The following is a 14,856-nucleotide window of genomic DNA, read 5'->3' on the forward strand; positions in this document are numbered from 1 at the left end:
GAGAGAGAGAGAGAGAGAGAGAGAGAGAGAGAGAGAGAGAGAGAGAGAGAGAGAGAGAGAGAGAGAGAGAGAGAGAGAGAGAGGAGTGCTGGCATTTTGACTCTTTCTCTTTGTCATTCTCTGGGATCCTACCCAGGGAATAGTACTGCCTAGTCCTATTGGGCTTCCTATCTGAATTAACCCAATCTAGAAACTCCCTTACAAACTTGCCTAGCTAGAGAGGTTTGACTTACAGGTGAAGTTGGAAGGAAGAATTTGTATAAAGGGGCTCTCACTTCTAACTTGAAGGAAAAAAAATGGATATTCAACAGAAGAACTCTAAAAGGAAATGAGTTGATTGGCTTTCATTAAGAAGGCCCACCTTCTCACGTTGCTAAGGAGCCTACAACATTCTTCCAACACACACACACACACACACACACACACACACACACACACACACACACACAGCGGAGGGGTGAAAGAACTCCAGAGTGTTACTGATGCTGATGAACTATCATAATTATACACTATTCTTTACTCTTTTCAAGGCTCCCACTTTAAATGTGGCTCCTAGCAATTACAAATCAATTAGAACCTGCAATCAGACCTCCAGTTTCCTAGTCTGTGTTTTTGCTCCATACAGACAAATTGCCCTTCTTTGTTTAAGGTCAGTTCTGTAAGGTCATTTGACTAGTGAGATGAAGTTAACCGGGACTAATTATAGATCGCACATCTGAAGCAAATCAGTATCCTCATGAGGGATTATTCGTTGTTTCTTCCAGGCAATTTCTTTCCTCACACCCCTGGCTGTTATTTGCGTGGTGAAAATTATCCGGCGGACAGACAAGACTGAAATTAAGGAAGCCTTCTTAGGTAAAGTATTCACAGTTCTTGCTTTAGGGGCTGGGAATGATCTTAATTAGATAATCACATTTGAAAAAAAAATCTCATTTACACCCAACTGATGTTTTTTCTTTTGGTCAAAATTAAACAGTGGAAAAATGAGATAAGCCTAGAAGGGGTTAAGCCAATGGGAAGGAAATGGGATTCATAAGCGGGGATTCTCAGAAGGGGCCCAGCAAAACACCTAGATATTTTAGTCACTTCCCTGTCCAAAGTGCTTCCTCACAGTCCAGGAATGATGGCTTACACTTTTAATCCCTGCACTACTGGGCAGAACCCAGTAGGTTTTTACAAATCAAGGTCTACATGGTCTACATAGGCATTCCAGTTCAGCCAAGGCTATATGGTCGTGGTGAGTCTCTCTCTCTGCCTCTCTGTCTCTCTGTCTGTCTGTCTGTCTGTCTGTCTCTCTCTCTCTCTCTCTCTCTCTCTCTCTCTCTCTCTCACACACACACACACACACACACACACACACACACACACACACAGGGAGAGAATCAATCCTACTGTGCTGTTTTAGCAGCCAAGGTAATTTAACCCATGTCTAAATACCCCAGCTTTTTCATATACACTGGAAAACTAAATTGGATTGATTTTTATATACTTTAAATAAGTTATATACCTTTATCCCTAAGTCCCCCCTAAGTCCCCAAGCTTGGATTTAGCATAGTCTATGGACTTGCCATCCTCTAGGGTAGAAGTCTGGAACCTGAGGTTCCTCACTGAGTTTGTTAGCTGTTAGTTGCTGGGCTTTAGGGATGAAAATATCCAGGATACTCCTCTCATTTCTTAGAGAGGGAGTATGAATGAGGCAGGGTGTGTCTAAGGGACAAAGAACTGGTTTTATGTAACCAGGCTCTCCTTAGGTCTGTCTAGTTGAAAAGAATGAATAATGTACCTTGAGTAAACAATGGGATTAAAGACAGAGCTCTTGTCTGTAGCTGCATATGCAGCAGAGGATGGCCTAGCTGGCCATCAGTGGGAGGAGAGGCCCTGGGTCTTGTGGAAGATTCTAGGCCCTAGTATAAAGGAATGCCAGGGCCAGGAAGTGGGAGCAGGTGGGTTGGGGAGCAGGGGGAGGGGGGAGGGTATAGGGGATTTTTGGAGAGGAAACTAGGAAAGGGGATAACATTTGAAATGTAAATGAAGAAAACATCTAATAATAATAATAATAATAATAATAAAGACAGAGCTAAAATAAGCACTCTCATCAACTTGAGGAAAAGGAGGGGACCGCACAGCAGCACCCCACAGGTCTACACAGGGGAGAGAGCTGGAATGTCAGGAGCTCATGTCCAACTCTGTCTTAAATATGCTATCCTCCACTCCTCCACTTCCTGTCCCCTCCCCGGCCTAGCCTTGGTTTCTCCAGGCAGGTGTGTTCTCTGCACTGTTGACCTGTAGACGGGGAGTCTGGTCACGTGGCCTTGGTCTGGGTTGTGATGACAAAGTATTACGAGTTTTCTGGGGGTTGGGAGCATCGGTACCTTCCTGTACCCGACTTTAGCGCAGGGCAGTGTTTGGATGGAGATTAGGGTGATCCTACTGGGCATGCTCTCTGTGGGCTTGGAAATCCTTTCACCTCACTTCATACTGTTGTTGCTCCCTCACATCGAGTCCTAAGACAAATGACAGTGAGTAAGAATGATCTGCCATGTTTGTGGCTATAATTTACTTCTGGCTATGGCACTGTGTTCCTGTGATGTCTCCAAGCATGCCTGGTTACCTCCTTAGGGTGATGCTTCAAAATTGAGCACCATACTCTGCCTCCTGTACAGTAACTAAAAAGGAATTATTGGCTGTTCTGTTTGCCGAAATCAATGAGTTCCTGACTGGAAAATGACGAAAAGCCAGCAGTGTGCACGGGGTTGCAAACAGCCCATGCATTTAGCAAGGCTTGGCGGCAGGGAGGGGGACTTCAAACACCAAGGTCAGAGAACTTGATGCTTTCTAATCAAGTCTGGAATTCAGAACTCTCTTAGGGAGTGGGGTTTAGTGGTCATGTTCATTCTGTACTTGAGGGTCTTTAGAAGATTTAACATAGGCACTTATTTATACCTGAGTCCAAGTGTTCCCCTCTGCCACAGACAGACAAGAATAGGACCACGTAGCATCGAGCTTGCAGGCATTCAGGCTGTAGAATAGTCAGGAACTCTGTTATGGAAAGACTAGAGTATTGGGCTGCCTAAAACTACAAACAAACAAACAAACAAAGCCGACAGCAAAAGCTCTCAAATCCTCTAGCATGCCCATATCCCATAGTACTCTCAATGGCAGCCCCTAGTAAGTCAACCTGTAGGATACGACACTTTGAATTTCTATCTCAGACAGTCTTATTTGTGTTTCTGAGCCATCAGTCAAAATGGTCCTGTCAGATTCTGTAAAACACCACATGAGTTAGACCCATGGTGCTCTTGTTAGTCAGCAGGCACTCCTGTCTGGGGCTATGTGTTCACCTGCCTATCCAACCACCAAGCATCTTTCTAGGGAATATGGAAGGTTAGAGTAGATGCCTCATTAGAGGTTCCTGCATCAGTACCCTGTCATTTTGAGGCCTTCTCCTCAAGTACCCTGTCCATTGTATCATTCAGATAAAAATGAATCAGTCACATGTACTTCCAGAATGCCGTAGAGACTCTTGCTTTTGGTCCTTCTCTGTCCCTTTTAGGTATTTGAATCATACAGCATATTTTCTGGTTGTCCGGTGTCTTGGTCAGTGTTTCTATTCCTGCACAAAACATCATGACCAAAAAGCACGTTAGGGAAGAAAGGGTTTATTCAGCTTACACTTCCACATTGCTGTTCATCACCAAAGCAAGTCAGGACAGGAACCCACACAGGGCAGGAACTTGGAGGCAGGAATGGATACAGAAGCCATGGAGGAATGCTGTTTACTGGCTTGCTTCCCCTGGCTTGCTCAGCTTGCTTTCTTATAGAACCTGGGACTATCAGTCCAGGGATGGCACCATCCACAATGGGCCCTCCCACCCCGATCACTTATTGAGAAAATGCCTTACAGCTGGATCTCATAGAGGCATCTCCTCAAGGGAGAGGTTCCTTTCTCTGTGATAATGCCAATTTGTGTCAAGTTGACACACAAAATCAGCCAGTTCATTGGGGTTTTCTAGCTCACTCACTTCAAACCTTTGGAAAGAGTGTACTGTGCTGTGATGAGCGCACTCAACTCTGAGTGTGCATGGGGTGTATTATGCTCTGGATGAATGGAGCTGGAGATGAAGTTCACACACGTTTCTGTGGGATGATGAGAGCGCAGCCAGTGATGCTCACAAATGGCTTGTCTGCACTGAGGCCATGCTCCCAGGCTAAGACTGAGTGGAACTCCCTAAGAAAGTATGGCAGGTCCAACCCTGACAAGGAGGACATCATCACTTCTGTGCTCTCTCACAGTGTAGTGTCAGGACTTAGGGAGAAGTCATCCCAGACAAGCTAGAGACGTCCTCAGTTCTGCAGAAGAGGCCTCACCTCTGCTCTGAGCTTATACAAGAGAGGGAAGCTGACTTTTCAGGCAGAAAAGACCTGTGTGTAAAGATTGTCTTCACTGGATCTTCCCAGTGTTCTCTGCACTCAGAGCCTGTCTATGCCTGGCCTGCACATTGGACATTTTCCTGGCAGTGCTGTGGGGCCGACTCATGCTCAGCTCTCCAATGGGGACCTGCCCCTTCTTTTCCACTATATTTATGCATAGCCAAGAATTCCCCAGCCCCATTCAGGTGTTTAGTTTTTCTTTTCATAAGTATCTACCCCAACCTTCCCCCTTCTTTCTATTTCTTACAACTTGCTAAAAGCAGGTGGCTCTGTCTTCAGCCCAGTAGCCTGTGCCCAGGTGACTGCGAGGGCCATGCTTTCTGCATGTAGAACAGCTCATCTGTCTCACTTAGTGTCAATGAATCACTCATGGAAGATCCTTCCCGAAAATGCCCCTCTACTGCTCTCATCTTACATAAATCTCTGCTGGCATCAAGCAGTTAATGTTTGCCAAAGAGCAATGGTAGCTGACATCTTTGACTACTCAGCAAAGCTGAAGAGAGCCTCATGGGCTTCTGCTGCTTACGTAAGACATCTGACCCTCATCACATTGGTGGTGATGACTATGCCTCTTAAGTCCCCTTAACAAACTCTAAGAGAGGGTCAAGGGTTTTGTAGGGGATGGGTGACAATTCATGTTGCCGCCCCTTTGGTTTGGTCTGCCCCCTCTCCAGCAGGTTTCCAGGCTGCTTGGCAGGTCCCTAGGCTGTATATTTTAAAACACTGTATTCCAGAAGTTCTGCCTAGTCTAGATTACAAGTCACCCCCTGGACTCTCCACTATCTTGAAAGCAGTGATGGACAGCTGTTGGCAAGTCATGGGTCAGTGGTGAGGCAGAGGCCTGGCAAGGCTGTCCGACTCTTCAGAAAGATTCTGGCAGCTGCTCTGATTTGAATTATGTCTGAGGAGGTTGCCAGGAAGAAATAAAAAAGTTATATGTTTCACTACCAGTAAAAGAAATTCTATATGCTGTTGTATTAAATCTGTTTATATCAGGCTAGAAAGTGATAGATAGGTTTGTTTGTGAGGCTCAAAATTCTGGCCAAGGAAAGATAAATTTCTTGTCATAGGAATGTGGCATTTTATGGAACAACCTCTGTAGTCCTGCCCCGATTATATTTTGCCCTAGCGACAAGGCTTTTCTTTATGTTTCTAAACTATCATTTAACAATTCTGTGGTCATAAACTAAGTCTAATTACAGATGATGGTGGTAATGATGATGACAGTTGTGATGGTAATAAAAGTGATGGTGATAACGATGATGATGGTTTACAATGGTGATGGGTGATAACGGTGATGATGATAATGATGGTGTTGATGCTCATAATGGTGGTAGTGGTGATGGTAGTGATCATGATGGTAAATTGATGTTGTTGATGATGATGATGGTGGTGGTGATGGTGATGATAATGATGGTAATGGTGGTTACAGTGATGATTTTTAAATATGAGAACCAACTGGTTTTCTCTTTTTCTGTCTGTTGGTTTTGTTTTATAGCAGTGTCCTTGGCTCTTGCTTTGAATGGAGTCTGCACAAACACTATTAAACTAATAGTGGGAAGGTAAGTTCCAAGAAGAAACACATGATAGCTTATACTACAAAGTTCATCTGTATGGCAGCTATGACCAGAAGATACCAGGAGGACAGATTTCAGTGTGTCTGGTTTTCCCTCAGATTGTTGCTCTTCTGAGATTTCTGACCTTCAGTACAGATCTCTTCTCTCCTTTAAATTGTGAACTCATTACTTTAGAGAGGAGTTCACTTGTAAGAGAGTGTGTCCACTGGCTGGCTAACCAGTTTCTTTTGGCCAAAGCCTGCTCCTGGCATCTCCAGAGCCATCCACTGCTACCCCAGGCCCTTGCCAGGCCTTCAGCCTTTAACAAATTAATCAGATCACTTATGTATTGTTCTCTTCAGAATGAGATGTATGGGTTGGCATTTCAGATCTGGTTTTATGACACACTTCCCTTCCTGCTCCTGAAAAAACAATCTTGAATCTCCATTTGGTATGCCTTCTTCTCTGGCGGCTCTGGTAAAGAGTCAGACTTGGCTAGTGAAGCACCTTGAACTGGGATGTCCCCCCAGATATCCATGCTTAGCACGTACTTGGGGCCCAGATAAAGTGCTGATTGTCAACCCTCACCCCCTGAAGTTCTGGTTGAGTAGGTGAAAACCACATTAGGAAACACTGTCTGGTCTGAGGAAGACAGGGCAGAGCAGCTCTGATAGGCCACAGAGGCACCTTCCTGAGATCCTAGAGCTGGGAAGATCACTGTTTGAATCTGTATGTGATAACTATGACTCAGTATACACCGTAAAAGGGAGATGTGCTTACAGTATTAGCAAGCCTCACTATGGTCTGCACACAGCAGTATTGGAGTAGAGCCCACAGCATAGTGGGCTGGCACATCTCTACAATACAATCCTCACTTGAGTAGAACATTCAGGCTATGATGAAGTGCTGGGTATAGAATTCAATTCTGTGGCTCACAGCTTATGTCTGTCACTAATGGATCATGGATGACCTTGGCGGGAGTACCATCTCCTTCAGCACCCTGACCCTGCTTTAAGGAGTCTCATAGGCACTATATATATATATATATATATATATATATATATATATATATATGCATGGTGGATATGCAATGCCTCCACCGCATCTACATCCAAGTCTAAGTTAGTTTAGCTATGCATGCTCTGGAGGGCGTGCTTTCAGGGCCAGAATCACCCTTCTGTCTTCTAGAGATGTCTGTTCCACTCCTGCTTTAAACCAGAGCCACCAGCCTGGGTTGCTGAACTCCTCACACTGTGTGACGGAGTTGTTATATTTCCCAGCCTGCTTGAGGACAGCTACTTGAGAAAAGATAGCTGACCACCAAAACTTGTCATGTAGGGATGTCATGGCCTAGCTTCTCAGAACCTGGAGGCAGGGTCTAGATTGGCTGAGCAGTAGATCAAGACAGGAAGTCCTCTTGATTCGGATGATAGATGCTTAGGTGCCTTTATGAAGTCCCACTACCTAATGCTCAAGACCTCACCTTTGGCCAGGTATTGATTCCTCCCTTTTACAGATGTAGAAATGCATCTGCGGATGGTTGAGACCTCTCTCAGGCTATAAACCCAGCTCCAATTCAGACCTTGTTGCCTCTGAGAATTTCACTGAGCGTTTCCTCAGCAACGGTATCTGAAGGGCTCTCAGGAAACTCCCGTGGGTGCTCGCAGAGGGGGCCTGCAGAGGGGCGGGATCTATGGGGAGGAGGGATAAGCTTGGGGCTCATTGTGATTGGCAGTGTTGTATATTGAAAATGTCCATGGTGTCTTTTGTAGACCTCGCCCCGATTTCTTTTACCGCTGCTTTCCAGATGGGGTGATGAATTCGGATATGCGCTGCACAGGTGACCCTGACCTGGTGTCGGAGGGCCGCAAAAGCTTCCCCAGCATCCATTCCTCCTGTGAGTCCAAGGAGGAGACGCTCTGGTCCTCCTGCTCGATTGCTCGGAGCATTTAAGTGGAGAGCATGGTTTTGGTACTTGAATGTTAGCGCAGTATAGTTTTCTTCACTGTGGGTGGGATGGATGGTTTAGAAAAATAATGATCTTTGGGAAGTCAGGAAAGTCTGCAGCCAAGGATCCAGATTTTACACGGTGCTGTATATGTTGCTTTGGTGAGCTTGGAAGAGTGTGGTGTGAGAGGCATGAGACATTTCCCTTTTCGAAGCTCTGACACATGAGTTTGACAGTGCAAAGGGAATTTACTACACTCCTTGACAACCAGTGTTCATTTCAGCGTTGCATCTAGTATTTTTGTAATTAAGGTATTATGTGTATGATCAAATATATAACACATGTGCATAAAGATAAACGTATGAAAATATGTATGTTCCTGTGTGTGCACAGGAACAACCTCAAGAAATGGTTTCACTATAGATGCTCAAGCCTAGATCAGCTTTAACAAAGGCTAGTCTGAACCTGCAGCAGAATAGCATAGCAGAAAAAAAATCAAAAGCAAAAAATAATAAGAAGAAGAAACCTCACAGATATCTGAATTGTGACACATCCTGGCTCTGCCATGTTTTGGCTTTCAAATGTCACCTTTTCAAACCTCAGGTCCAGTTGTGTTAATGGAAATAGGATTGTCTCCATTCTGTTTGGAGAAGTGAGGATTAAAGTCAGCGATCATAATCACTAACGTTTCTGTAGCAGTCTTCAGGACTGGAATGTGGAAGTGCATTGTTTTATGTAATCCCGCAAGGAGCAGGCACTTGGACTTCAGACTTGTCACAGTAGCTCTCCCTGTTATTATTTATCCCCAGAGCTGGTGTCTCCATCCACTCTAGGGGGTTTATTGACTGACTCAGACACCAGGCATTGGTCCCAGGAGTCTAGAGATAAACAAGGCAAAATACAGCCCGGGGAAGTCCACAGGTGTAGCAGGCTGTCTGAGGTGTTATGACTCTTGGGATAATTGGCGGCGGACTATGGCTGCAGGTGACTGCCTGGAACAGGAAAGATTCCTGTCAAACTGTGATGTCCTTGGTTCCGAATAGGTCTAATCATTTACTTTCGGCAAGCCTCTTATCTTAATAGGATTTTTTTTTTTCTGAATCCGGTGACAAAGAATGGCCTAACTGGTGAGTGACTGAGTTGAGAAACATCTTAAAGCTTCTTTGAATGGACATTTTGCCTAGAGTCACTGGAAACTTGGCCCTGCCAATGAGCTATGGGAGCAGCAGGCACTTTAGGGGGATCATTATCAACAATTGTTGCAGCACTGTACCCTGCCGGGTGGAGGAGGTTCTCTTCTTACACAGAACAGTGAGGCTCAGATAGGACTGGTTATTCACCTGAGGCTAGCAGCCCCTGGAGCGATGGTGTTTTCTCCCTTTACAAGACTTAATGTAATAGAGTGTTCACATTCCATGTCAGCTAAATAGATGCCTCATTTTCTTCTCTACAGCTATAAAGATTATAGTGAGTGGAATACTGTAACCCCTTCTCTTAAAAAAATACAGGCTTATAAATATGACTTTATTTTTTAAAAAGGGTTGTAGTTAACAGCACTGTAATAAATATTAGAAATTTGCCAGGACAGTTACTTCAGGAGTCTCTCTCTCTCTCTCTCTCTCTCTCTCTCTCTCTCTCTCTCTCTCTCTCTCTCCCCCCCACACCCTTTCTCTCTCTCTCTCTCTCTCTCTCTCTCTCTCTCTCTCTCTCTCTCTCTCTCTCTCTCTCTCCCTCCCTCCCTTTCTCTCTCTCTCTCTCCACACACACACACACAGTGATTACAAAAGAAAATGGATATGTTAAATAATTTGACTGTAATAACCATTCTCTATGCATGCCTTTGCTTTCCCTTAGAATTTAGTTACCAAAGCAAACTGAACAGTCAAAAGCCCCTCAAGTTAAGAATATTAAGATAAACTCCTGGATTTAGGGTAGTCTGAAATCCAGTGATAGATGTTCTCATAGGAAACAGGTAGAGGGGGTTGGAGGTGGAGGTGGGGAGAAGGCTACCTGAGGACACAGCAGGACAGAGTGATACAGCCACCACCAGGGAGCACGTGGATCTACTAGAGCTGGAAGACGCTCCAGGAGTGGTTCTTCTGCAGAGCCTAGAGGAAGCATGGCCCTGCCGATATCTTTGATTTAAGAATCTGGTCTTCAGAGCTATAAGGGGATGAGTACATGTTCTGTTACCAAATTGATGACAGCTTCTTTCAGCAGGCTAGGAAGTTCATAAATGGAGCCAGATCCAATGCCATAAGTATGAAAGAGTTGGCCTGAGAGCCACCACCCACTGCTTCATAGGGCCTCTGAGGTACCTATGGTGAGGACATGGTTATAGAAGAAGGTCTGACCCTGGGCTGCAGTCAGGATGTAAGAGTGCTTCTTTCCAATCTTGTGTGTTTCTCGAGTCACAGTTAAAGTGAGTGTAGGTGCGAGCTGGAAGGGTTCCTGCTGCATTAAGTTATTATACCACTGTTGTTAAGGCTTCCAAAGCTGCAATGCTTTGAGGGATCTGGGGTAGTATTTAAGGTGTCAGCTCCTATAGATTCTCCATCTATTTCATTACAGGTAGGTTCATTCCTGTCCTCTGTCTTTGATGCTGTGTTGTTTCTTGTGCATGTGTGTATTGTGTGTGCATATACGTGGGTGTATATATTCACATGGGTATGTGTGTTGTGTATATGGAGGCTAAAGGTGGACATGGACTATTTTTCTTGGTTATCCTCTACCTTATGCTTCAAGATGGGGTTCTCTCCCTGGATCTGGAGCTCCCTGGGTGGGCTAGGCTGATTTGACCCACAAGCTTCAGAGATTCAGCTCTCCCACCTTGCTAGTCTGTCATGCAGGATGTGCACCGCCATGCCCAGCTTTCTCTTTTCTAGAGTGTGGTCCTAGGCATCCTAACTCAGCTTCTCATGCTTGCATGGCATGGCGAGCCCCTTACTAATTGTGCTATCTCCTTATCTTTATGCTTCTTGAGGTGTCTTCCCCACTCTGAAAGACTTGCAGCTAGTGCTGAGTTTTAAAGGGCTTTAAATCTTAAGATCACCAGGAAATGAAATCATTTCTAAAATAAAAATCTTAATCCTGGCTTCTCAAATAATTGGCTGAGGACCATAGTACAGGTTAGCATCTGCTGGCACATTTAAACTAGGGCAGGAAGTAGCTCCTGCTGGCGGACTATAGACCTCAGAGATTAGTGGTCCAGCCTTAAAGAAATGTTTCTATTAGATGTGAGTTCTTTCCTCCTCCATCAAAAAGCTGGCTTTCTCACAGGCTGCCTCTGGCTGTCTGCCTTGTAGATGGGTGGCTACAGGGATCTGTGCCCGACAGGCTTTTGGGCAGAGGCTGTTACTAACTCTTGCCTCGGATGCTTCTTAAGACATTAACATTTGCTCTTGTTGGCAGACAGGATGTCCAGTGAAGCTCTGGGTTTTAATGAAGTTGCTTTCATCTGCGCTCTTTCCCCGACTTGTGACAGGATAGTGTTAGCTTGAAGGGAGCTGCCTTATGCAGTGAGAAACCCATCAGTGCTCTGTCCTGCGTTTCTTATTGTCACCTTTAGGACACCTCATGATTGGTGTGACTTTTTGCTCCTCAGAGGAGATGACCTCAGTGGACCTTCATTTTGTTACAAAGGCTTTCTGTTCCTTAAACAATCAATCTTCTAGTCCAGACTTGAGTGAGTAGATGAGGTGGATCCCAAGCTAAAGAGACGCGGGCTGGGCTCCTCTGTTCATAGATCACTGACGGCTGGATGTACTCCACATCCTTACATTATCCCGTAGAACATTTAGTTTTCCTTCGAACTTAAGAACAGATATCAATTTGTTTTGAAAACAAAAGAACTTGGTCTGATTCTCCCTTAAGTAGCTGAAAGGCTCCAGTGTGGCGTGCTCACACAGCAAGCATCAAAGCCCCATAGAAGCTTTTGCATGGGATTTGCTTTTTGAGACATCCCTAGCTTCTTTGACTGAAAAAGCAGAGACCACAGTTGGATACAGAAAGTGGTTTTAAACTTAGGATTTATACACGAGTTGGTATTGTGCCTTCTCCAGGAGCTGAATGTGAGGGTTTTTGGAACAAGGGATTGTCTTAGTTTTTGATTCAGTATCTGTTCAGCTTCTAGGCGGATGATTTATATAAGGGAGAGGTAGGGAAAAACACACCAGGATACTGCCAAGCTATACAGAATCATCTGTCCTGCAAAACTGGTGGGAGTCAAGAACTCCTTTCTACCTCTGATGAGAGCAATAACATCCAGGTGTCAGTACAGGAGTCACTTCCAGCCACGGCTCCTGTCTATAGACATTCTGTACTAGAACATCGAGATGTCCCTTCCTCTATTTGTTGTCTGTGGTGGTTTTCACTTTACAATGGCAGAGCTGAATAGCTATGAAAGGGACATAGGGCCCATGGAACTATAGCTATGATCTGTCCTTTGTGGGCAAAGATCAGCAGCAGCCTTGCTGGTACCAGTTCTATAAAACAGCAGCATCAACGCCTTCATAAGGCAGGTAATTTACACTTGCAGAAGAAGAGAGGTAGAAACAGAAGGAATCATGGGATTGAAAGCACTATGTAGCAACACTTTTGTTTTAAACAAGCTGGGCTGGTTAGGCTGTTTGTTTAACTTGATACAAGCTTAGGTCATCTAGGAATAAGGAACCTCATTTGAGAAAGTGTTGCATGTAGCTTCTGCTACCCTTCCTTAAGCTCCAGGAACTGTGCTACCAGCCCCCGCCCAGAGAATATCAGATCCGTGGATGAAAAACACAGACACACTTTGCTCAATTTCAACCTGCCTTGTTGGCTCAATTGCTCGGCTCTTCTAAGCCTTCCTCGGCTAGCAAGCCCTTCCTAATACACTTAGCTCAGCACCTCTCAATCTGCCCTCAGATCCAGTTGCTCAGTTACCTTTAGTCCCATCTCAATACCCTAACCTCTGGTCACCTATTGTCCTTCCAAAGCATGGTGAAAACTCCTTTCCTTTTCCTGCGTCTCTTCTCCTCTCCTCTGGGGGCCCAGAAGTCCTGCCTCTTTTCTTCCACCTTACAATTGGCCCCTGGCATCTTTACTGACAGATCAAGAACCAACTGGGGAACAGGACCTTAGCATCAGAACCACGTCTACAAGAAAATGCCTCCACAAGATTGGCCTGCAGGCAAATCTGTTGGGTATTTTCTTGATTAATGATAGATGTGGAAGATCCTAGCCTACTGTGGGCAATGCCATCCCTGGGTTAGTGATCCTGGGATATTATAATAAAATGGGCTGAGCAAGCCATGGGGAGCAATTCAGTAAGCAGCATCCCTCCATGGCCTCTGATTCTGTTTCTATCTCCAGGATTCTGCCTTAAGTTTCTTCCCTGATTTTCCTCAGTGTTGGGCTGTGATGTGGAAGTATAAGCCCACTAGACTGATTCAGCAATAGAAAGCAAACTAGGACACAGGCCAACCCACTAAACAAGCAAACATCTAAAGCAAGACCGGTGCACTTAGAATGTACATGTAGATGTTCTTGTTAGATGTCTAAATGTGTAGATATTTGTTTGTTTGTTTGTTTGTTTGTTTAAATGAAGCTGGAGTTGGACCAGGGCTTCAGTATTGCTAAGCAAGTGCTATGCCACTGATTTGGACTTCCAGCCCTGGCCGTGTCACTTTTAAGCAACTCTGGCACAACATACAATGGGGCTGCTGTTGCTTGTGGGATACATTTTACGGCAGAAAAGATATAAAAGCATATCAACTATTCCTGATTTTTTAAATCCCTGGGTGTTTAGCGGTATTGGGCTAAGCACTGGGCAGAGAAGGCAAAGACAAACTTGACTCTGTGTCCACCTGGAGCGTGAGGGCAAACACGAGTGTTGGGATGCTGTGCGATGGGAGTTGGGGGACCTAGAAAGGCAGGGAAAGCCTCCAGGAGGGAAACTTCTGTAGTGTCTCATCAGAAAGTAACATGGTTGCATGTCTTGAGATGTTTATGCTCTTAGTGTGGAAGCCCAGGTTATTAATCATTTCCACGAGGGTCTCCAGGTTTCAGGGTTACTGAGGGGCATTTGATAGAGGTAATTTCTTTGATGTGTGTGGGGGGCTGGGGCTGTAGCTCTGTCAGTCTCCATGTTTGCCTAACAACCACAAGGTTTGGCACTGAATTAGCTGGGTCTAGTGGTGCACCCTGTAAACCCCAGCAATCAAGAGGTAGAGGCAGTCAAGGTCATCCGAAGCTCTATAGGGAGTTCAAGATTAGCCTCAGCTAAATGAGACCCTGTCTTTTGCATTTTTCCCCACCTTTACAACTTCATAATGGCTCATTCTTTACTTCTGGTCATCTGAGACTTCATAATGACAGACCTCACTGAGAACGTATATTTCTCTATGTGTTGTCCTGGTCACTGGGTGTGTCTTTTTAATTGGGGAATGTGCCCCCTGTTTCTTTTATAGATCTGTGTAGACAGATGTGGAGTTACTTTTCCATTATCTTTTCTTTCCTGTTGTCTGCCTTTTGGCTGCTTTATAATCACCTCTTGGAGATTTAAAACTTTATAGAATTAGAATTGTCATAATATTTTTCTATTTTTAATTTCTAAGAGAGTTCTCAAACTTTGGGTTTTTAACAAATGTACCACCTTGTTCTTTCTCTCACAGATGGAATGACTTTTTTCTTTCTCTGTGTCTGGGAATTTCACCCTGCCTTCTCTGTGTCCTCACGAGCTTCTTTGTTCTTTTTTTTTTTAATATTTTTATTAGGTATTTTCCTCATTTACATTTCCAATGCTATCCTAAAAGTCCCCCATACCCTCCCCCCCACTCCCCTACCCACCCACTCCCACTTTTTGGCCCTGGAATTGCTCCATACTGGGGCATATAAAGTTTGCAAGTCCAATGGGCCTCTTTCCAGTGATGGCCGACTAGGCCA

The 14,856-nt window shown here is 44.8% G+C and overlaps 1 protein-coding gene across 2 annotated transcripts in view; it reads left to right on the forward strand.

Moving 5' to 3' along the window:
- Nucleotides 1-14,856, forward strand: part of Plpp4 (phospholipid phosphatase 4) — a 137,143-nt gene that overhangs the window by 59,974 nt on the left and 62,313 nt on the right. Inside the window, exons 3-5 of one of the 2 annotated variants that reach the window (XM_021167127.2) lie at nucleotides 765-855; nucleotides 5,930-5,993; nucleotides 7,760-7,884. In XM_021167127.2, the coding sequence (XP_021022786.1) occupies nucleotides 765-855; nucleotides 5,930-5,993; nucleotides 7,760-7,884 (280 nt within the window). The remainder of the gene's footprint in view (nucleotides 1-764; nucleotides 856-5,929; nucleotides 5,994-7,759; nucleotides 7,885-14,856) is intronic. The other variant, XM_029479063.1, reaches the window with a different exon arrangement.

The sequence above is a fragment of the Mus caroli genome, chromosome 7 (genome assembly GCF_900094665.2).
Source record: "Mus caroli chromosome 7, CAROLI_EIJ_v1.1, whole genome shotgun sequence".
Classification (NCBI taxonomy): domain Eukaryota; kingdom Metazoa; phylum Chordata; class Mammalia; order Rodentia; family Muridae; genus Mus; species Mus caroli.